At 43.6% G+C, this 23,583-nt stretch overlaps 1 protein-coding gene across 1 annotated transcript in view; it reads right to left on the bottom strand.

Annotated features, from left to right (window-relative positions):
- Positions 1-23,583, bottom strand: part of ATRN (attractin) — a 152,979-nt gene that overhangs the window by 55,713 nt on the left and 73,683 nt on the right. The window contains exons 18-25 of the mRNA XM_030450914.1: positions 22,215-22,400; positions 19,891-20,124; positions 19,085-19,222; positions 13,907-14,000; positions 12,937-12,989; positions 11,297-11,391; positions 10,720-10,798; positions 10,154-10,311 (exon numbers count right to left, since the gene is read on the bottom strand). Of these exons, the coding sequence (XP_030306774.1) occupies positions 10,154-10,311; positions 10,720-10,798; positions 11,297-11,391; positions 12,937-12,989; positions 13,907-14,000; positions 19,085-19,222; positions 19,891-20,124; positions 22,215-22,400 (1,037 nt within the window). The remainder of the gene's footprint in view (positions 1-10,153; positions 10,312-10,719; positions 10,799-11,296; positions 11,392-12,936; positions 12,990-13,906; positions 14,001-19,084; positions 19,223-19,890; positions 20,125-22,214; positions 22,401-23,583) is intronic.

The raw sequence follows: 23,583 nt of genomic DNA, 5'->3' as shown, positions 1-23,583 counted from the left end.
ATTGATTTACTTTTCATTGTTTGGTGTGAAGCCAACCCCTCCCCACAGCAAGACAGATGCAGCAAAAGAGGCTGAAAAGCACCTGCAGTTATGGGCTAAATAAAGGCAAGGGACATCATTAGTAAACAACTTCAGCATTCCATGGCTTTCAGAAAGCAAAAGAAAAGGAAGATTTTGGAAGAGCAGGATCCCAGAGAGCTAAGGATGATTACATCTCTCTACTTACAGCTATTCCTTATTAAAGGTGCATGAGGCAAACTGAGAACCTGGGAGAAAAGCTACGAAGCTCATCATCCTCAGCACAGCTTAAAGCCTACATAATTATTTTATCAAAGCAATCACTACCTATCCATAATTATTTTATTCTCTCCAGCCAACAACAAAGACATTTTTTTCTTTCCCTTTACCCTTAGCAAGAGCTTTCATTTGATTACCCTGTGGCTTTTGATTACAGAATGACATTAATTTAGAGAAAGGATGGAAACCTCTGTGGACCATGTCCAGTCCTCAGGGATATTTCTGCCCTGTATCAAATGCCTGATGTTTCCCCAGAGAGAAATCAGGGTATCAGTGTCAGCTACAAGCCCTTGCTTTTTAACTGTGGGATGATTTCTTTGCTCTATCTTATTACAGGCATTATCAAAGGCTTTTAGTTAGGCTGGAAACCTCAAAGAGGTGACCCTGGAGAGCATCCCTGCTGGCAATAAATGTCACCTGAAAGAGGTCGAAAGCCTAAAAATAAAAGGAAGGTGGAAGTGGAGGATCTGGGATTCCTCCAGCTCTGTTTTGCAGCAGACAGGGACTGTCCTCCTCACCTGCCAGGAGCTGAGGGTACCCCAAAGCTTTCTTTGGCTGTAATCCATCACTTAAATCTGTGAGAAAACAAAAGCATCCCCATCCACGTTCCCCACCAAATGGCAAGCAGAATCAAAGCTTAATTGAAACTGGTATTAAGCTTCATGCTAATGGAGACCACCTGTTTGATGGGTAACGTTGCCAAGAAATAGCAGGATGGAGGAAGCAGCAGCAAGAAGAAATTCAATCCAAAATTGCTTTAACCAAGGAGATTTCCTTTGAAAAATGAGAACTTGGGAAGATGTCAGTATTAGCATATCGTTGGGCACAAGAGCCATTAAAGGAATGATGATAAAGAACAGAGTAAGAGCTCTGTCTGAGGAAGGTAAAGACTTTTTAGGAATGTCATTCCTGGCCACTATTTCCCATTTAAATAGCCACAGCCAGCCCAAGAAGAAATGAGCCTGTTTGAATCAGCCAGAGAGCCATTCCTCAAGAAGATTCTCTCATTTCTAATTCATTTCACTCTGAACACAGCTGACACCACCAGCACAATGCTCACCATGAACTTTGCCTACACAGGAACACAGGAAATATTGACTGATTTAAGGAAAATACACAATATTATGGCCAGCTCTACAAACCCAAATAGATGTGAAGACAGTCTCCCTTCTTACACCCCTACATATATTTTCAGCCTCTCATTGTAAACCACTGGGAAGTTATTTTGCAGGTCAAAGGAGGGAATTATGGAAAATAATTCAACCCCAGAGCAAACCCTTGGGTTGCAAGGAGAGGCAGAGCAGGAATCTTTTGACACACGGGAATAAACAGAGCTCAAGCTGTTCCCTTAGACTAAGAAGGAAGCGAAGGAAAGGTCATAAAAATGTATCAAAATTAGTATTCACAGCATTTGAATCCAAGAGAAGTGTCATTTCTGAAAGCTTTGCTCAGAGCAGAACCCTGCACACACATCTCTTGGAAATTCTGTGCAATTGCAGCGGTGCTGGAGCACCAGGACAGGAATTTTCCTTCCCAACTTGGTTGCACTCATCCTGACAACATCTACACCACCAGTAAATGAACAAAAATAACATAAGGGAGTGACAGGAGGGCCCCAAAGGAAGGGAATTTATTATAAAGAGGGCACCATCCAAGAGGGTCCCACTTTCCATTGAATCCCCAGGGACAGCCACGGGGTTTCTGTACAGAGAGGAGCAGGCAATGCTGTGGAACCCACCCGTGTCTGAGTGTGTACACCCAGGTGTGTGACAGCCCCCCAGCCCTGCTAATGAAAAGGTTGAGTTAATTAACAGCACTTTTGAGGCCATCCTCAATTTTCACACCTCCTGTTCACTACGGTTCCTGAGCCTGAACTTGAGGCAGCTCGCTGGAAAGCAGGGATGGGGTTAAGGGGTAGGAATTGTTTCTGCCTTTTGGGTCACCATTTGGAACTGCAGCAGGTGAACAAGACAGGAATTCCATGTTCTGAGTGGGTTCACAAATGTTCATAGAATCATAGAATTGACTGGGTTGGAAGGGACCTCAGAGATCATCAAGTCCAACCCTTGATCCACTCCCACTGCAGTTCCCAGCCCATGGCACTCAGTGCCACATCCAGGCTCTTTGGAAAGATCTCCAGACACGGAGAATCCACTACTTCCCTGGGCAGCCCATTCCAATGCCTGATCACCCTCTCCAGAAAGAAATTCTTTCTCATCTCCAACCTAAACCTCCCCTGGCACAACTTGAGACCCTGCCCTCTTGTCTTGCTGAGAGTTGCCTGGGAAAAGAGCCCAACCCCCCCCTGGCTCCAACCTCCTTTCAGGGAGTTGTAGAGAGTGATGAGGTCTCCCCTGAGCCTCCTCTTCTCCAGCCTCAACACCCCCAGCTCCCTCAGCCCTTCCTCACAGCAATTCTGCTGGATCCCTTCACAGCCTCCTTGCTCTTCTCTGGACCTGCTCCAGCACCTCAATCTCCTTCCTGAGGGGCTGAGGGGCCCAGAACTGGACACAGGACTCAAGCTGTGGCCTCCCCAGGGCTGAGCACAGGGGCAGAATCCCTTCCCTGGACCTGCTGGCCACGCTGTTCCGGATAAAGGCCAAATGTTTTTCCTATCAGGGTAAAGACTGACTTTAAAAAAATGGGGAATATCTGTGAGAGCCTGTGGTGAGTTAAGATACCCACAAAATGTCAGGATGTCAGGGGTTGGAAGGGACCTCTGGAGATCATCCAGTCCAACCCCCCTCCCAGAGCAGGTTCACCTGGAATAATCTGCACAGGATGGTGTCCCCAGTGCATTAGATTTCTCTGTAGAAAGGAAAAAAGTTTTAGGAGAGACTACACCCCCCCCCATCCCTGCCATAACCCAGCTGGAGGAAGCCAGAAAAGGGCTTCAAGTTTGAGAGACTAAAAATGCCCACAGCAGAGGCAGCTGTAGCTATTTTTCCACTCCAGCCTTCATGAAATCCGAGTGGAAGGCAGCAATTTCAGTGACTTGAAAACTCCCCAGTGCTTATCAAAGACTCTGAGACTTCAAAGAGGGTGTGAGCTGGTACAGTCCAACCCCAAGCCCCCCAGGAAGCACCTGCAGTGATGCCACAAAGTCAGGGTGGCACTTTTGAAGCCAACCATGGTGATAACTTGCTAAGCACAGGACCACACAGTGAGCATCTAAGAGGGATTTTGCAAATGGTGCATTTTGGATGCAAGTGATTTTGTATGCAAGAAGCTGCAAAATCTGTTTGCCTCTTTTTGTTCCTCGAAGCATTTGGCTCATAATTAACATTTATGCACGTTCAAATCACAATACATCAACCTACAGGAGAGAAAGAGGGGAGGCAATTGCCAGTTAATGATTCAATTACAAACTGTGGTTTTTTCCTTAATCAGCTCCTCAGCATCTTATACACAACTCCAGCCAGCAGAGATCAATGCTTCCCATCAAAAGGCTTCCCAGTGAATTTGGGGACACAATCTGGGAGAAAGCAATCTAAAATCAAATGGGACAGAATGTTAATGAAAACAAGAGCTTGGGATATGAAACAAGACAGGAACACAAGCTCAGGATGAGCCAGCAGTAAGGTGTAATAGAGCAAAAAGCTGGGAGCTGCTGAGGAGGGGCTGAAGTTACCTCCATCAGCAGCTCTTATTTCCAGCCCCTGTGCATTCAGGACTCACCCACAGGAATCTGCTCCAGGTAAATAATGGTTTGCTTTAAACAGTGTTAAAAAAACTGCTGACATTTCCACAAATTCTCCCCATTAACTACTTGTCAGCTCCACAACTGGAGATTCCTCTCTGAGTGAGCTGACTTGAGTCTGGATTGAAACCCCCAAAATGAAGCCCTCTGGAAGTTGTTTCACTGAACTTCCTCAGCTTCTTAGCTGATGGTTTGCATTTTATAGCTATTTTTATAGCTCTTTCCTAACTGAGATATATTTTGAAGGAATAACAAAGCCAACTCACAACAAATACTGAGGAACCAGAAAAAACAGGGCTGGGGGGGGGGGATGCAAAAGATCATATTGCATTCACATGACTACAAAAAAACATCCCTAACATCCACTTCTGTCCTTTTCTAAAGGGTGAAGGATAAGGGATATTTAGAGCAGTGCTTTCCAAGAAGATGAGGAAAAAAAAACCAACCAGCTGGGGCTTGTACAACGCTGAGAAAGTCACCATGGCTGTGCCAGATAAAGGTTGGGATTAGATGGAGCCACAAAGAGAGAATGGAAATATTCAAGATGTGTTTGACAAGACCTTACCTGGGTTTTTAAGCAGGCTTGGCAAGCCAGGGCTGTGAAAGAACTCCAGGATACTCAGAAATCACTCAGCCAGGAGGTATTAGGAAGCAGATTGCTGTAGTTTGGAAGTTTCCTGCATTTTGCAGCTTGAAGTTCTTTTACAAAATAATCGAGGCATTAAAGAAGGCAGGGAAAGAGATCCTAAACCAATATATTTAACACAGGAAAAAAAACCCCAAAAGCAAACACCCTGAAGTGGTTTTGAAGAGAGGTGGAGCAAGAAGGGCTAAAAAAAAAAAAGGCAGAATTGAGCATTGGCAGGGACACAGCTATCTCTAGCACAAAAGAGCATTTATATCCTCCAAGTCCAGATTTTAGCAGGCAAGAAGAGAGGGAAAGAGAGGCAGATCTCACTCAGGGACTTCAGAATAAAGGTTCTGCCATGAAAAAAAGGAAATATGGCTTGTAGTTTAATTACTGGATAGGAAAGACCAGACATTTGTGAAGTTCTCTGTTGCCACATTTGCCATGTGTATAAAACCACTTCTGGTTTAGATACTTCTACTGTATTTAAATTGAAAATAAGCCAGGATAAGAGATATTAGGTACAATGCCTCTTTATGATGATACTCAATGAAAAAAAATCCCAAAACACCCAGTGGGGATGCTGGACTGCACAGGGACAGCCTGAACACATGGGGAAGCTGCATGGTGACACAAAGAGGGAGAGAATCTTGTCCAGAAGTAGCAGAGTTTCACTGACTTCATCACACTTCTTACATTAAACCCACTCTTATTTCCAAAGGGAAATTGAAAGAGGTTCTGCAGCTGCCAGAAGTTTCATAACTGCAAAGACAAGAAGTGCAGGAGATAAAGAAAAGCAGTTTGCATCCTGCAACAGAGTTTTAATTAATGGGTCAGTTCATCCCAGAGGACTAAACCCAAGTGGAGGAGCTTTTATGCAGAGAAATTAGGGATGATGGCTTTGAAAAAGAAATCAACTTAGAAAAAAGAACTAAGGGAGGGAATATGGGAAAGGTCTGGGCAAAAAGTACTCCCAAGAAGAAAAGAGGAGCAGTAAGGAAAGCAGAGGTCACCCTGGGGTTCTACTTTAAATCTTGGAGTTAATTCCAATCACGGATTGATTGCCAGAAAGTCTTTGCCCCCAAAATCCAGACCTTGAGATATTTTCTATTTTATCTTATTGAAGATAAAACTTTGAAGGAGAACCAAGACTGTCCCAAAAAAAAAGAAAAAAAAAAAGGGAATAAGGAAAGCAAATAGGAGAGAGGTAGAGAAAGGACAGGTAGGAACACAGATTGCAATTAAGGGCAATTGAGGGCAGCTCAATCCACCAGGGAAGATTGCACAAGACCTGAAAGGACACTGTGAGTCAAATCATACTTTTTTTCCTGACTTTTGTCTAGTTTTTCTCAATAGAGCCATTACTTTTTGTAACAGCAGCTCCTACCCATCAACTGCTCTGAAAAAAAATTATCAGGATGGTGAGGAGGGAGGAGCTGCCATCCAGAGGGACCCTGGAGAAATGGGCCAAAAGGATGTTCAACAAAAGAAAAGTGCAAAGTCCTGGCCCCAGGGAGGAACAGCCCCAGGAACCAGTAGGTGCTGGGGTCCATCCAGCTGAAAAACAGCTTGGCAGAGCAGGACCTCATGGTCCTGGTGGGCATCACATTGAAGCTCAGTGGAATCTGCTCACCATCCACAAACCAGAGCCAGCAGGTCAGGCACAGAGATCCTTCCCCATCTGCTCCACACTGGCAAGATCACACCTGGAGTATTGGGTCCACTCCTGGGCACCCCAGGACAAGAGAGAGATGGACATACAGGACAGGTTTTGGTGGGTGCAAAAAGGACAGAGCCAGTGATGGAAGAGGCAAGGAGCAATAACTGGGTCCTTCTGAACATCAGAAAGCATTTCTTGATGGGAACAGTGACCAAGCACTGACACAGGTTGGGGAATCTTCATCCTTGGAGAGTTTCAAAAGCTGCCTGGCCATGGATTTGGGCTACTCACTCTAGGTAGCCCTCTTGGAGTAGAAGGTGGCCCAGTTGACCTATTGAGGTCCCTTCCAGCTCCAGGTTTCTGTAAAAAAGACTGTGCTGTTTGTCAGATTTAGAAATGTAAAATGCAGACTTGGTTGTCCAGTGGTTGTTAAAGGATGCAGAAGAAAACTGCTTTAATTTCACACCCAGATGATGGGTAGGTGCCAGAAAAGATGAGGTCTCCAGTGATAGGAGGTGCAATGAGCTTCCTGGGGAAGGATGGCAAAGCCACAGCAGAGTAACAAAGAACTTCTGCAAACATGAGAAAGGATGGGAAGCATTCAGCACCAAGAGGTATTCAAAGAAAGGTGACAGAAACCCATAAATTCTGGGAAAAAAGTTTCTGAACTGAAGGGTAAGTTAATAGAAATCATAAGGACCATGATATCCACTGCCAGACTTCTTTAGAAAAAAAAGAGTCCCTCAACCAGTAAGAGTTGATGCTATTTTTGACTTTGTTCTGGCAAGTAACAAGGACATTAAAAAGAGCTGGTGATATAGAATTACCTTGGATTGAGTGCACACAAGCACATTCATATTAAATTAAGGATAAAACGAGGTAAGTGTTGTAAGAGAATCAAAGTTCACTCTTTTTAATGGTGAGAAATTAAATAAGACACTAAAATCAAGTGGACTAAAGTGATAAGGAATGGGAAAGCAGCCATCTAATTATTTCTCTCAGGTCAAAGATGCAAAACTATTTGAAAGCTGTATCCTCAGAACAAACCTCAAAAAGGACATTAAGAACAATTAAAGAATCTATGTATTATGGAGAGGAAAGGATTCATTAGCAAGAAGCCTGCAAGTGGTACAGAGATAAAATAAGACCTGCCAAATGTCAAGCTGTGCTAGACCTCAGCAAAGGAGGAATAAAATAGCAAGAGATGTTCCAGCTGTACCTGGAAAGGAGACCAGAAAGGGAAAGGGAGGAGAGGGTAGGCTGGAAGGGTAGGGAAGAGATTAAAACCAATCAGCTGCATCCCTAAAACTAAATGAAGTGTTTTCATTAAGGACCAGGGCACCAAACACAGGTGTCTAAGAGGCTGGAGGTTATAAAAAGATGCACAACCAAGGTGGAGCCAAAATTCAAACTGTTTCCATGTGTTCCAAGTCAGGGAAAGCATCCCAGCACTCCAAAAGGAAAAGCACATGAAGGAATGCCCCTGGCAGCAAGGCTGCTAAAGCAAATCACAGGCCAAATGTGGCACTCTGGGAAATTTAAAGCTGGTATTTAGAAGAGGGAGGAGAACCAAGGATATTCACACTCCCCAAACCTCATCAGTATGCAAAATTTTGGGACACATTTTGAATAAAAGAGGTGAGGGAGTAAATGAAAAACCCAATTCAACAAAAGCTGATAACAACATGTGCAGTGCCAGCCTGTTTGGGGGTTTTTCTGCCTGTAAAAACAATTAATTGTATGGACACAGGCACTGCAGCTGAGTTAATCCCAGTTTCATTAAGGATTTCAGTACACTGGGAATTCCTGGGTGAGTTAAGGTGGTGGACATCATTTCAAGTTGTTTAATAGGAGAAGAGTTAGTTCCAGGATGGCATCTAGACAGACTTTGATTGGTATCTTCATTAATAACAGACACCCAAAAAGAGAGAGTGCTCCCTGCACTGTGTGCTGACAAAATCAAAGGAGATCATCAATAAAAAGATGGAAAAGAACCACACAGAAGAACAACATGATGATCTTGAAGAGTGGAAATATTCTCCATTTCTACGACACTATTAGGGGCCAAGAAAATGCTCACTGTGAGTACTGGGAGCTCATCACTTGGAAATCAAGGATGGGAAAGACCAGGGTGCATCAGTCCCTACTAAAATGGAAAAGGATTATTAAGTGCTGCAGCCATGAGAATAACCAAAGCAAAATAATGCTATCAAAAGATCTAGAAAGGTAATTAAAGAACCTAGAGAGAGACAAAGCCATGGTGAGACCAGATCTCCATGACCTTATACACAGCTGGCCAAAGCTCTACCAGGGAGATTAATAAAAGTGAGTGCAGAGGAAAAACAAATTGAACTGAACCTGAATAACCTGTTTCACATGACAAGATGATAAAGGTTTGTCTTGCTAAAGCCAACAAACACACACAGTAAAGGCTGAGAGAGGATGTGACCTGTCCAGATCCATCCAGGGGGAAGCAGAAGAGCAGCTGCCAAAGAGGAGGGAGGGAATGCTGATGCTCAGTAACAACAGTGGCACAGGAAAGCCAAAAAAAATTCACTGGAAGTACAACAGCAAACACAGGAGAGCTTAAGGGACAGGAGGCAGTGCTGTTCTTAAACATTTACAAAGTCCTAACACTCTTCTCCACCAAGAAATAACAAATAAATAAATCCAGGTGAGGTACAGTCCAGCCCTGCTCGTGGAAATTAAACTATCAGCCAACGAAACCTGTTAAATAAAACATGATTTTTTTTCTCTACTCTTGTGATTACCAATTTAATAAGAGCAGCCTGAATATTAAAATAAATTATTATGTAAGGGACCTTTGTACACAGGACATTACTTTTTCTATTGCATGCAGAATTTACCTTAAAGGAAAAGAATAAGGCTTAGGACTTGCTGCTTGAGTATCCACAAAAAGTTTTATCTTGTAGCTCTTGCAGACTCCTTCATCTCTAAAAATTAGGACTCCTAATTAGGACTCCTTTCAGGGAGTTGGAGAGAGTGATGAGGTCTCCCCTGAGCCTCCTCTTCTCCAGCCTCAACACCCCCAGCTCCCTCAGCCCTTCCTCACAGCAATTCTGCTGGATCCCTTCACAGCCTCCTTGCTCTTCTCTGCACCTGCTCCAGCACCTCAAGCTCCTTCCTGAACTTCCTGAGGGGCCCAGAACTGGACACAGGACTCAAGCTGTGGCCTCACCAGGGCTGAGCACAGGGGCAGAATCCCTTCCCTGGACCTGCTGGCCACGCTCTTCCTGAGCCAGCCCAGGATGCCATTGGCCTTCTTGGCCACCTGGGCACACTGCTGGCTCCTCTTCAGCTTCCTGGCAATCCAGACTCCCAGGTCCCTTTCTGCCACTCTGTGCCCAGCCTGGAGCTCCCCATGGGGTTGTTGTGGCCAAAGTGCAGGACCCAGCACTTGGAATGTTGAACCTCATCCCCTTGGGATCAGCCCAACTCTCCAGTCTGTCCAGGTCCCTCTGCAGAGCCCTCCTGCCTTCCAGCTGATCCACACTCCCCCGCAGCTTAGTGTCATCTGCAAACTTGCTGATGATGGACTCAATCCCCTCATCTAAATCATCAATAAAGATATTGAACAGAACCGGGCCCAACACTGATCCCTGGGGGACACCACAGCACCACTCTCTGGGCCCGTTCCAGCCAGTTCCTAACCCAGCACAGGGTGCTCCTGTCCAAGCTGTGGGCTGACAGCTTCTTCAGGACGATGCTGTGGGAGATGGTGTCAAACGCTTTGCTGAAGTCCAGGTAGACCAGGTTCAGCTTTGACAACACAAACACACCGAACAGCCCGAGTGACTGAGAGAAAGAAAAAAACCAAACTATTTTGGAATAATTCTAGAGCTCCTACCTGTATTTTTATGGGCCAGGTGAAATTGCTGACGTAGACAAAGAAAGTGATGTTTGGGTTGTTGCGGAAATCAAATTTCTCATTGGAGAAGCTGTCCTTGTATTCCTTTATATTGGTTCTGGAAACAACTGGAATTTCCTCCCCAGCCTGCGTGCCAGCTGTTGGCAAAAAGTTCAGAAGTAGCAGGAAAAGGTATTTCAATGCACATCTTAAGTGTGAAAAAAAAAAAAAAAGGGAGGGGGGGAGGCAGAGGAAAAGCACCCTGAATTTTAATGCTGTCAAATGAACTGTTCCTCTGAACATTATTTTAAGCTGCACTGCACGCCCAAACACTGCATTACTAAAAACCACATTTACACCTTCAATGTTTCCAAAATACACTATTAATTTGGAAAAGCAGTTCTTTCCTTTTTCACATTTTACCTCTGTCCTCAGGCCCAGAACTTAAGAATGCTACAGGACAAGTTTATAGGTTACCAATAAGAGTTTTCCCAATTAGATTTTTATTTGTCAGAAACTGATGACTGAAACAAACTACCAAACAACTCAGATCATGCTCCTTTTACCTGCAAAACTTGTGGACCAAGTAATGTTGAGGTTGAAGTTTTTAGATGCATTGATAAACATGTCCAGGTCTCTGTTTTGCTAGGGAGGGGAAGGAAAAAAAAAAGAAAAGAAAACCCATTTTTAGGATAACACTTTTGCTGTACTGTTTCCTAGCAAATCTCCACCGAAAAATATAAAACCTTGGAATTTATTATTCACATGAAGTAAATACATCAAGCAAAACCCTATTTACAGTTCCTGAAAGCAGCGTTCTCCTCCCCAAGGAAAGCATAACAAAATAAGTCATGGGCATGGAATAAACCAGGAAAAATTGAGATATAAGGTAAAGCAAAGCACCAAGCAAAACCAGAGGTGCTCAGAGAACTGTAAAGAGCCAGCTGGGACCACTCATAAAATTTTACCATAAAGGTTTGAAACTCTGTGGCCAAGAGAAGCTCAGAAAGTTCTGGGTGCTTCACGTTGTAACCTACACCTGGAGACTTCCAGAACTGCAGCAATCCATCACCTCCATAAAGCAAGAGATGCCCAACATAGACCCCAAAAAGAGGAAGTTTAAAGGGAAAGTAGAAAAAATACCTCTTCAGGTGTTGCTACAAAATTGATTGCTGTGTAATAGCGATCATCCTCTTGAGAAAGGCTGAAGGTGAACTGATAGTCAATGAGCAGGGTATCTGGAAGGAATGCAAGGAGAAATTGATCCCATGGCTTGGAACAAGACAAAACTTCTGCAAAGCAAGGCAGGATGTCACTACAAAATGTTTCTTGCACTCAGGGCACAAGGTGGGAGTCATCCTGCTGGTACAAATCACTCCAGCCCGTGTGTGATCCCACACAAAAGGGACAAAACCCCTGAGCTGAGCTTAAATTCCACTTATATTCTCCAGACAACACCCTCCAGCCTTAATTTCAATACCTAAACACTGTAAAAAGCATGCCAAAACATTTATTTTTCCACTCTGTAACACCTCCACCTGCTAAGGGAACACTGGTAAAATAAACCAGACTGAATAATCCCCACTGAATAACCCCCAAAGTCCCATGCATGGGAAGTTTCTGTAATACCAGTGGACTGTCCAGCAAGGATTTCTATGGAGCAACCACTTGTCAGTGATCCAGATGCCATCCCAGTCCTGGTCACACTGCGTCTGGGAGTGCCAGGACCATTTTTCACTCTATTCACATGCCCTCCTTTCCTTGTGCTGCACTAAATCTGGGCAATCACCTTGCTGTTAATTGACAGTGCACGGCCAGCTTTGGCAATTCATCCACCAACCACACAGCCTTTTATTACAATGCAGCATTATGACTTGCACATATTCCCAAACCCATGCAGAGGTAGTCCAAGCAATAATAAATAAGATGCTGGACACCAGGTGTTAGTTTTCTTTTCCAGTCTCCTGGAGACCTCTTGTTGGAAAGAGATGAGCTCAACCACTTTCTGATGCCTCTCTTTCCCTCCTCTTTGCCCATTTTACTGCTCTTGCCACTGGCAGCAATGAATTAGATCATCCTTGGAAAAGCCACCAGTGCCCTTCTTTGGCTGAACAAGCAGAATTCAATTTGCTAAAAGCAGCACGCTGGTAATTTCTGTGTTGCACACACACACACACAAAAAATATTATTTGAGACTTGGATCTTTATGTAATTTAAGATTACATCTACCCATGCCTGCCAGCGTGCTGATTGCTAATATTTGCAAATAGAAGCTGGAGAGATTCCATTAAGCAATCTGAGTCTTGGCAGAGGATCTTCTTCAGTTGCATGGGAATCCCAACTCCTCAGTTCAGAGGAGACGTGGCAGTTTTGAAGCCTTACCCCCTGCTTTTACATGGAGCAGGGTTTTTAAAAAGCAGCATTTTGCACTTAAAAAATAAAATAAAATAAAAAAAAAGCCATGCTTTGGTTTTAACTCATTAGGTATGTATTTTAGAGCATGCTTCAGAAGAGCAGATTGAATATCAAAGTCGTGTGAAAAACATTCAGGAGTTTGTTCTGCAAGATCCAATCATCACACAGACCTTATCAAGAAGAGAATTTTCACTCTCTTTAAACAATACTTTTGTGAAAACTGGAGCTTTTTAAAACTATCTTTCAGTCCTTCCTTTAATCCCCTCTATTTCAAACAGATGCTGAGGCAACTAAAACCAGTTTTAAATATGATATTTTGAACTTCAAAGACATTTTTTATCTCCAAACAAAATCCCAAGAGTACTCACAGTAACACGTTCCTTTAAGTGGATTTCCCTGATACCTATTTTCGACTTCACACCTACAAAGAATAATTTTTTTTTAATAAGTGGATTTTTTTTTTAAAGTTCTGTTTATTTCCAGACACCAAAAAAACAATAAATCAGAAAGCACCACCCGTGTTGATAATGCTACACCATTAAAAACAAAAGATGCATGTTTAAGCTATACTGGACTGCTGAAGAAACTCCATGCAAGTCAAACTTGTCTGCAATAAAAATGAAATATAAAAATCTGGATATTAACCTAAGCATGTACTTGGGATGTATTAGCTCTTCACAATGCAGGGAACTGAATTACTACAACAAAAAACTTAAGTTTCCATTTACAGCTATTCCAGGATCTAGTTCTATAAGCATTTACTCATCAGAGCAACACTTTAAAAATAAACCTGGCAGTGAAATTATTTGGAATGAAATTATTTCCACTAACATTACACTAAACACATTTCTGTTACGTTACAGAGGAACCTCCAGCAAATTTGTTGCTCTGAAACTGCTCCATTAAGATGCTTGAATGTCAAAGTCTGACTTCAGATATATTTACACTCCCCCAGAATAGCACCAGAAAGCAGAGACAGTAAAAATTTCCCAACTGCAAAGGAACAATTGAGGGATAAAGCAAAGTGGTGTGTATAGTCCTGGGGGGAGAAGGGACAGGGGTGGTGGAAGGGGCATTATTTTTTTTTTCCCCCATCCCTTCTGCATGGCATTTCCAGTTGAAATGTTCTTAAAAATGGAAATTTTCAGGAAATCATTTTGTTCTTGTTTTCCCCCCAGGGGAATCACAGCTGGCTGCACCCTCAATGAAGCCACTCGACTGTCAGCAAGAAAGGATGAGCAGAGCCCTCAGAAACAGAGTCATTAAAAAATGTAAAGTGTTCCATACCAGCGTGTGCTTGGCCTTTGGATTGCCAGTAAGAAAGTGAAATAAACTCACAGTTGACACTCGTCTCCTTTTATTCCCTTGGTGGTGCAGAAACATTTCCCTGTGTTTGTGTTGCAGACAGACGCGTGCCCGTTGCACTTGCAAGCTGTTGAGCAGAGATGGGGAGAGGGGGGGGGGGGGGGAAAAAAAAAAAGATGCAATGTTGAATGGAGGAAGAGAAACAGATTTGAAAGCAATTAAGTCCTTTAGTTGCCAAACTGAGACACATCAACAATTAGAGTGCATGTGAAACCCCATTTGGTGCTCTTTGGGTTTCTCTGTGATACAGAAGGCGGGCAAAAATAGAACCATGTGTCAAAACAGAATGAGTGCAGGCTTCAGGAATGAGGTGTTGTATGAAATCATCATCAGACTGTGCTTTTGAGCCTCCAAAATTTATTTGACTTCCTCTCTAGTTGTCAGATAGCACCAGGGATATCATAACTGGTAAGGAAAAGGAGACGTTTGGAATAGTTTGGGGCTGGCGAACTCAACCCAAACTCTTGAGAGAAGAATTATTGCAAATAAAGCAAAGCTCGTGATGCTTTTAGGGCTTTTTTCTAGAAATAAAGAGGCCTTTGAGAAAATAATGTCATTGTCAGCAATGTCAGGGTGTCTGCAGCTGGTGCTAGGAGTTTGCTGTTCGTGGTGGCAGTGGTTTAGGGTGCATGCCCTGATAGATTTTAGGATTGCTTGAGCCTGAATGGCACTGAGTCACATCAGTACAGCCTGAGACTTCATCAGATTTGGGGTATGCCCAAAATAAATGAGGTCATAAACTCAGAGCCTGCTCAAGATACAAACCAAGGTTTGACAGTGGGGACATACAGGAGATTGACTTCAAAAGAATGCTCTGAATTCAGATGAAAGTGGTGATGGTGACACACTTTGAGATCTTTGTTCATAAAGAAACTGAGAAAATACATGCAAAAAAACCCCAAAACTAAACCAACAACAGAATCCCAGAATGTCTTTGGTTAGAAAAGACCTTCTAGATGATCCAGTCCAACCTCTGACCAACACTGTACGTTCACCACTAAACCATGTCCCTAAGGTCCAAGTCCAGACCATTTAAATACCTCCACACCGCCCTGAGCACACTGTTCCAATGTCTGACAACTCTTTCAGAGAAAAAAATGTTTCCTAATATCCAGCCTAAACCTCCCCTGGCTTAGCTTGCATCCATTTCAAGCAGTTTCCTTTGCTAGAATCTTCCCTATGGAATTTTGCCTGGAAGGTCAGTGCCTTCATCAAGTTGTTCTCCCAACAAACTGGAAGGTGCATTCATCTGGAGGTGTGCATGGGAGAAGGTACAGGGTAAGAAGGGAAAAAATACCCAAAGAGAAGATCCCTAATTTGTGAAAATAACATTCTTTAAAGTCTGGTGCCTCCTCACTAGGAAAACATGTGGCTTCTCCTTCAGAAGCCATGTGCCACTGAGTATACCAGGAGTTTCTTAGACATGAAGTCCCCATCCTGAATATCCAACCTTGGACCTTATTTTATGAATCCTTTTGATGTAATTTTTCTATCAGTATGTAAAGGAAGCTATATTGTATCAGGGACACTTAATTGTGCTTCCCAGAGGTGGATGAGTGGTTTCCTAGCAGCAACACGGAAGAAAATTATGAAGAAGCATAAAGGCTGATTGTGGGAACATGGAGACTGAGTGAAGGTTTGACAAAATAATTGTATTCTGCAAAGCAAACACACATCTCATTAGTGGCACTTAAAAAAAAATAATTCTTAATATTACTGAGAACACATTGTACTGCTTTCCTTATGGTCTGAGAAAGGTAAGCAAAGTGAATTTTGATCAGTTCCACACTAACACACAGAAAAATGAGGGGAAATTTTCAATTTTGGGTTTTTCAGATACAGATCCCAGTATCTTGAGGGCTAACATCAAGGCTTCCTCCCCCTGCTCTTTAGCTACGTGCTGCTCAAGGAGACTGAGCACTCAACCACCTCTATTTAAAAAAAACATTCTTATTTATTTACCCATTTTCCTACAAGCTCCCTAAGTAGAAAGGAATTAATCAAAGGAATATGCACAAAGGGAAATTTCCTCGTGGCTTTTCAAACAGCTGTGAAGTTTGGAAACAAACTGTTGACAAAATGAACTAGAGACCTTTGCTGGAGTCTGAGCAGGAAATCTGCCCTCCAGATTCTGATGCTGGAGCAGAAAGATAAAATTACTAGAAAAGGCTTTTTAACTGCAAAGCATGGTTAGCAATATGATGCTGAACCACCTCCCAGCAAGTCTCCTTCCACCTTCTTCACCAACCATGGGCCACAAACTCACTGAGAGATGCTCATGGGCAACTCTGCTCCTCTTCCTACATTTGTGGTGGTCCAGCTTCCTAACAGCACCTGCATCACTCACCTGCCCAACACCATTTTTCCATGCTAAATGTTTCATTATCCTCCAAAACCCTCCTCCAAAGCCCTGGGAGGGGGAAGAGGCAGGACCACACCACCAGCAAATGCTCCACAGAGGCTCTCAGAAGTGCTACCGAGGCAGAAATCTGATTTCAGGCATAATAGCACCTTCAGCTCTCTTGCAAATAACTTCCTTATCTACAGCCAGCATATTTTCATGGGAAACTTTAATCAGAAAACTTAAAAAAAAAAATCCTGAATGCAGAGAAAGCACCTTGCAGCTATTTTTACATTTGATGTGCTGCATTCCCAACCCTGCCTGATTAACACTGCTCCGAGTTGGACACTTCCTAAAAGTAACTGCTGAGGAGTGATTTACCCACCATTCACTTATTATCTGCCCAGCTCTGCAAACACCAGTGCCTATGATGATATCCAAACAGGTCTTTCAGGGAAATAACTGCAGCTTGTTAAAATTTTTTCAACACAAGAGATACAGCAATGGTCACCTGCCCAGAGGAGCAGGAAGAGGCATTTTATTCCATCCATTTTTCTGATTTTCCCCTGTTTTTTGAACCCCATCACTACCACTTCCAGCTCTCCCTGTTTCAAAGGCAACAATGAACCTAATAATGTCACTCAAACTCCTGCTGGCTCAGCAGAATGGAAAATACCCAAGTTCCAGCACTGAATATTTGCCAGTTTGAGGATATTTATGGTCCCAACACTGCTGGGGCCATTGGGATGATGCTGCACATCCAAGGATTCAACACATGGATGCTTGTGTCCTGCTCAGATGTGACCATGGGCTCTAAAAAAAAAAAAAGAGCAGCACAAAACATGGTAGATCCATGTAAATAAGAGGGAAATCACAAGACTGAGAGGAAAGGAAGGAGGGACCATGGGTGAGAGGGCAGAAAAACCACGGGTTGGTTCTGCTGCCCATCAGCCAACCTTTAGCTGAAGAATTCCCACCTGGAAACTTTTTCCTGGAGCAAAAATCCCTGCAGTTGCTGTGGCTGCATCAGATAGGATGCTTTCCTCTCACTTTCCCTCTTCTGAGCCACCTTAGTCTTTCTGCCCAGCTTCTTTTGCCTCCCCAGTAAATAGCATTAAATCACAGCAAATTAAAAACCTGGGCCCAAAGCACTAGAGAGCAAAGCACTTTTGACATGAGCTACCCATTTCATCAGATAAGCAATGAATGCTGTTCCACAGTCTCTCAACACATTTTCTAATTTCTTTTTTTCAGGCATCTGGATGACTTTGGTCTATCATTCATTATCTCCACAACAGAACTATTTTGGGGCAATCCTCATGCGAAAGACCCCGCAGTAACTTCCTCTCTATTTCCACACACACACAGAGAAAAGCAGCAAATATCAAAAGGTACTTTGTGATCCAATGATTAAACCTGAATGCTCTGAGCAGAATTAGACATTTTTTTCAGGCCAACTCGGTCTCCGTTTATTCATGCCTGCAATTCAAATTATCTCCACATGAAATGAGGGGAAGAATATTTAATCTTGCAGATAATGTTCTGAAATCAAGTGTCAGAGATGCACCTTTCCCTTTGTACCTGTGCTGCTCTGCTGCCTCCTCTAATTTTATGTCCCAACTACTACAACACCCCTTTCTCTAAGTAAGGCAGCCTTGTCCCTCTCTGTGATCTTTTCACCTTCTATCTATCCACTGGGAGGTTCTGCACAGCCTCAACTACCACCCACTTGTTGGGTGATTTTTATTTTATTTATCTTATTTATTTTTTTTATTTAATTTTATTATTTATTTAAATATATGGGACATTTATGTTCCAACTACTGGCTCATCTTCATCTAAAACATTGATGTTACTTCCAGTCAAGTATCAACTTCCACATCTTTCCTACTGGATCATCTCCACACTTGGAAGGAGCAACTTCTTCAATGTCCCCTCATTAATCCCCATCACTTATTTCTTCTGGGATGCCTGCAGAGCATTTCATGGCAATACTGATGCTCTTCTGACACCAAACAATGTTATTTGTGTTCAGTCTCTTCCATCACCGCATCTAATGCCCCCTCTCCACCTAAAATTCCATCAAAGGAGCAAGAAGCACCTTCCCTTTATCTGCACATCACCCATCACAGCTGGACCCATGGTTACCACTGGTCTCCCCATGCTACACCACAAAATTCATATTAATTCAGAATAATGTTGCAAGGTTTAGGGTCCAAACCTCGAACCTTACAGGTTCATTTCCCTGTATTGTCTGTGTCAATCCTTTAAGAAAGATTTTTTCCCCCTGGATCTTGCACAACTGAAAAATATTCTTTGTGCCCAAAGAGTCCCCAAGCAATTGACAAACTTAAAATGCAATTTTAACAAGCATCACCTAATCCTCTGCTGAAATCCAGCCAACTCCTCAGTGAAATATGGCAAGCCTTTTATGAGGCAGACAATTATAACAATAAAAGAATAACTCATTAGCCAAACGTAATAGGAGGTGGAATTTAGATAAGAAGAAATTTGTTCAAGACATTGGGATTACCACTGTTTCTTTTCAAATCAGGGTCATCCAACACTAAAATGCACACATTTTTCATTCTGGTCATCTAGACTTTACAAAGGAGGTTAAAAAAGAAAAAAAAAGGGAGAGAACTTCATCAAGCAGTTTCCCTATCTTTGATCTGAAGAAACAAGGATTGTGTCTTGCTGGCAGGAAAGAAAAAACTGTATTATCAGGATATAATTTCAGGTCAGATAGCAGAGGAATGAGTAAAGAGCAAGAAACATCAAAAGGCTTGAGCAGAGGAAGGCATCACTTACGCTGACAGGTCCCTCCATTGGTGGGGTCCCCGTAGAAGCCTGAGATGCAAGTTTCACAGTGTTTCCCAGTTGTCAGGTTTTCACACTTCTCACAGATGCTTTCATTTACACACTTACTGTGCCCGTTGCACTGGCAGGCTGAAGGAAAGAGAAGAGGAGGAGTGGCTGTGCTCAAAGAGAGTTCTTCGTGTAAAAACCTCAGCAGTTTGTGTCCTGCAGAGCCTGAGCAAAATCATCTCGTGACCTTTCCAAAGAGGTTCTTGAACATCTTGCTGGAGATACATGAACTCCAAGTGTGTGTTAAACAGCTGGAATTTCAGCTCCAAAACACTAAATGTCTATTCAGCAGACAGGACTGGAAGGAGGTGGTGGGACAGATTCATGAGGAGGACTGGGGAAGAAAGGGTTTAGCAGCAGGCCAAGGAATTTTATTCTATTGGGTGCCAAAACCAGAGTTTCAGAACCACTCTGAGCATTACCAGCAGTGAAATCAGCCTACAAAGAAATAACTGCTTTGCATTCCAACAGCCCTAGCCCAGGTAAATAAACAAAAGTTAAAAACTCAGTAAAGGTTTGTAGGGAAAGGAAAAATTCCTCTAGAGTCCTGCATAGCTAAAGTCTTCATGCAGCAAAGCTCTGCAGGCACCTGCACAACTCTTCCATTTTAAAATGTGAGCATTTTGGTTTTTTTCCCAGCTCCTTTCCTCCCTCCACTGAGAGGAGCAACCACAGACATCCCCCCAGCCCTAAGCACTCTTTCTCCTTGCATTTGACTGTCTGAACAAATAAACATTTTCCTCATTTACCTGGGCACTGAATAAAGGACCAGTTATAGTTGTTCTCCACAGGGCACATGCTGATGTTGAGGACAGGCTCCAGGCTGTGTTTCCCAGCTCCAGATGGGGCTGGCATCTTGACTGGTCCCCTGTAAGAGCCCTCGATGCATTTCCCTTTCCCAGTGTTGCTGGGATCAGTGCACCAGCCACAGCCAGGCTGCTCCAAGCAGTGAGCACACGTGCAGTAGCCTGAGCAGTTTTCAGCTATTAAAACAAAGAAAAACAACAAACCCCAAACCAAACATCAAATTCTGGAATAAATCAGTGCCCTAAAACAAAGCTGACAATCAACCTGAAAATCCCTGCATGTCTACTGTGACCCGAAGTATTTAGCCTGCCAAAACTGTAAATATTTATTCTGATTTTCATAGTAATAGCTATGTGTGTGTATAAATATATATATATAAAAGATGAGGAGGCTTTCTATCTTGACATTTAAATTGACAATATCTGCCTTTAAAAATAAAGAAGCTGTAGAAAAATAATCTTTTCCATTACTTCAGCCTCCTCATCTCCTGCCTGATGCTTCCCCCACCTTCAAACCTCAGCAATATGGGAAGTTCACTCACTAACTTTATCCATCCCTTATTTTGCAGCACTCTGTGCTACTCAAGCTTATTCCCAGCAGCTTCCAAAACTTCGTGGAGCAACTCAGCAACTCAACTTCCCTCCTGAGGGACATACACACTCTGCTCCCCCAAAAGCTTTCCTGATTCCATGCTCAGCTCCTAAAGAATTTACCATAAATAAAAATGATTTCTAAAACTCGTTGTTTGCTTTTTAAATTTCTAGACTATTTCTCCACAGTTTGAAAAGAGACAGCATTATTCCAAAGCATCAAAAATATATTGCTCACACCTACCTAAAAGGTAAAAAAAAAAAAAGGAAATAATTTTATTAGAATAAGTTAGAAATTCCTACTGTGGCTTGTATGCAGACAGTACTTTAGAATAAAACAGTCATGTAAAACCTAATTGGGAAATTATATAGACAATCTAATACTAAATTACATGGCTCTGTATATGAACAAAAGATACAGAGGAGAGATACAAAAAGAAGTTAATCATATGAAATTATGGAACAATTTATTTGAAGGGTAAGCACTCCAATAATGAAGTAAGTATTTCTCTGGGGGGGATAAAAAAGTGGAGATTTCATCATCTGCCTTCAAAGCCTTCACTATCTGCCATTCTGTTGAATTGCTGGTTCCTGGAACCAGGACCTCATTCTATCCAACACTTCACATGAGCCAGGAAGGGGCTGCACACACAGAATCCTTGGCAAAGGCCTCCAGGATCAAATCCCAACACAACCACCCAACCGAACCATGTCCTGAACTGCCACATTTTTTGAACCCCTCCAGGACAGCCTGTCCCAATACCTGTCCACTCTTTGAGTAAAGAAATACTTCCTAACCTCCAATCCAAACCACACAAAGCTCCTGGGCTCTTTTTCTTGGTGACCCCCCCGGACACCACGACCCCGACGTGCAGCACTTAGAATCATAGCATCATAGAACTGACTGGGTTGGAAGTCCAACCCTTGGACCTCCATTGCAGTTGCTAGACCATGGCACTGAGTGCCACATCCAGGCTCTTTGGAAAGATCTCCAGACACGGAGAATCCACTACTTCCCTGGGCAGCCCATTCCAATGCCTGATCACCCTCTCCAGAAAGAAATTCTTTCTCATCTCCAACCTAAACCTCCCCTGGCACAACTTGAGACCCTGCCCTCTTGTCTTGCTGAGAGTTGCCTGGGAAAAGAGCCCAACCCCCCCCCGGCTCCAACCTCCTTTCAGGGAGTTGCAGAGAGTGATGAGGTCTCCCCTGAGCCTCCTCTTCTCCAGCCTCAACACCCCCAGCTCCCTCAGCCTCTCTTCATAGGGTCTGTGCTTAAGTCCCTTCACCAGCCCAGTTGCCTCCTTTGGACCTGCTCCAGCACCTCAATCTCCTTCCTGAGCTGAGGGGCCCAGAACTGGACACAGGACTCAAGCTGTGGCCTCACCAGGGCTGAGCACAGGGGCAGAATCCCTTCCCTGGACCTGCTGGCCACGCTGTTCCTGAGCCAGCCCAGGATGCCATTGGCCTTCTTGGCCACCTGGGCACACTGCTGGCTCCTCTTCAGCTTCCTGGCAATCCAGACTCCCAGGTCCCTTTCTGCCACTCTGTGCCCAGCCTGGAGCTCCCCATGGGGTTGTTGTGGCCAAAGTGCAGGACCCGGCTTGACATCTTCTGCTCGGAGAACGTCACAAGACTCCAACCCTGCCTTTCAAAACCCAAAAGCCATTACTCACGGGGACAACTGCTCATGGTGTACCACTCCATGCACTGTCCATAGGGGAAGGAGGCCACGTAAGCATTGGAGTCCACACACTGCTTCATGTTGCTGCACCACATGCACTCGGAGCTGCCGCTGGTGCACTCCCCGCAGAGGGTGCGGAGGGCGCAGGGCGTGCGGCACTGCTTGGCACTGTGGTTGGCTGTGGGGACAGGAGGACAAGAGGGTCAGTCTGCTGCCAGAAAAATACAAGCAAACAATCCCCCAGATAGAAGAGGAAAAATAAAGCCCGATCTGATATTCAGGTGACAAAAAATAAAAAAGAAATGAGAAAAACAAGCAGCTCGATCGCACGAACTTGAAACGGTTGGGTTGGGGGAGGTGGTGCTGGGGGTATCTTACACCAGGTGAATATGAGAACTGCAGCAAGTCCTGTAAAATCCCCTCTCTTTTTATGTATCCTTCATGAGTATTCATGCTTTTTAAGGTGTTCACCTTAAAAAAGGGGAGTAAAGTGTCTAAGGGAGTGAAGTGTGTAGGACTGGTTGCGTTTTTACAGAATCAGAGAATGATTTGAGTTGAAGGGACCTCTAAAGCTCATCCAGCCCAACCCCTGCAGTATCAGGGACACCCTCACTTAGATCAGGTTGCTCAGAGCCTCATCAAGCCTCACCTTGAATATCTCCAGGGATGAGATCTCAACCCCCTCCCTGGGCAACCTGTTCCATTTTCCCACCACCCTTATGGTAAAGAACTTTTTCCTAACATCCAGCCTAAAACTACTCTTCTCCAATTTAAACCCACTGCCCCTCATCCTATCACTCCAGGTCATTACAAACAGTCCCTCTCCAGCCTTTCTGTAGCCCCTTCAGCTACTGGAAGGTCACCATTAGGTCTCCTTGGTTTAGATAATTCTGCTGCTTCAAAACATCGATGCGAGGACCGAGGTGTATATTTTATTTTACTCCATGCCTATTAAGAAAGAGCCCTTTTTATGGCCTTCATTCACTAAAACACAAATAAAAGTAGTTGTCAACAACCCCTCAGATGCTGGGTAATAGTCCTGCAGCAAGGCAGGAGACTTTTCTGCAGGTCTGTTGAGGTGTTCCGTGGTTATCCTCCCACCTGAAGTATTGGGAGGAAACCCCCCATTTTATGTGAGCACATTGGGACTTCTTTTAAGCTACTGAATCAGTTCCAGACATAAAATGAGGAGTGAAAGCAGAACTAACTCAGGAGTTTCTGGTGTCAGCCGGTGCTTTATCATCTATTTCAAGTAATTATTCTCAGACCATAAAATACAAGTTAAAGCTTAAACTAACTCAGATCAGGAAGTTCAAGTCTACCACGTTTTGAGTTCAGGTTCCACCCTCATCACCTGCATC

This window comes from Calypte anna, chromosome 4B (genome assembly GCF_003957555.1).
Source record: "Calypte anna isolate BGI_N300 chromosome 4B, bCalAnn1_v1.p, whole genome shotgun sequence".
In the NCBI taxonomy this organism is placed as follows: Eukaryota; Metazoa; Chordata; class Aves; order Apodiformes; family Trochilidae; genus Calypte; species Calypte anna.
This window is presented reverse-complemented; position numbering and strand designations above follow the sequence as displayed.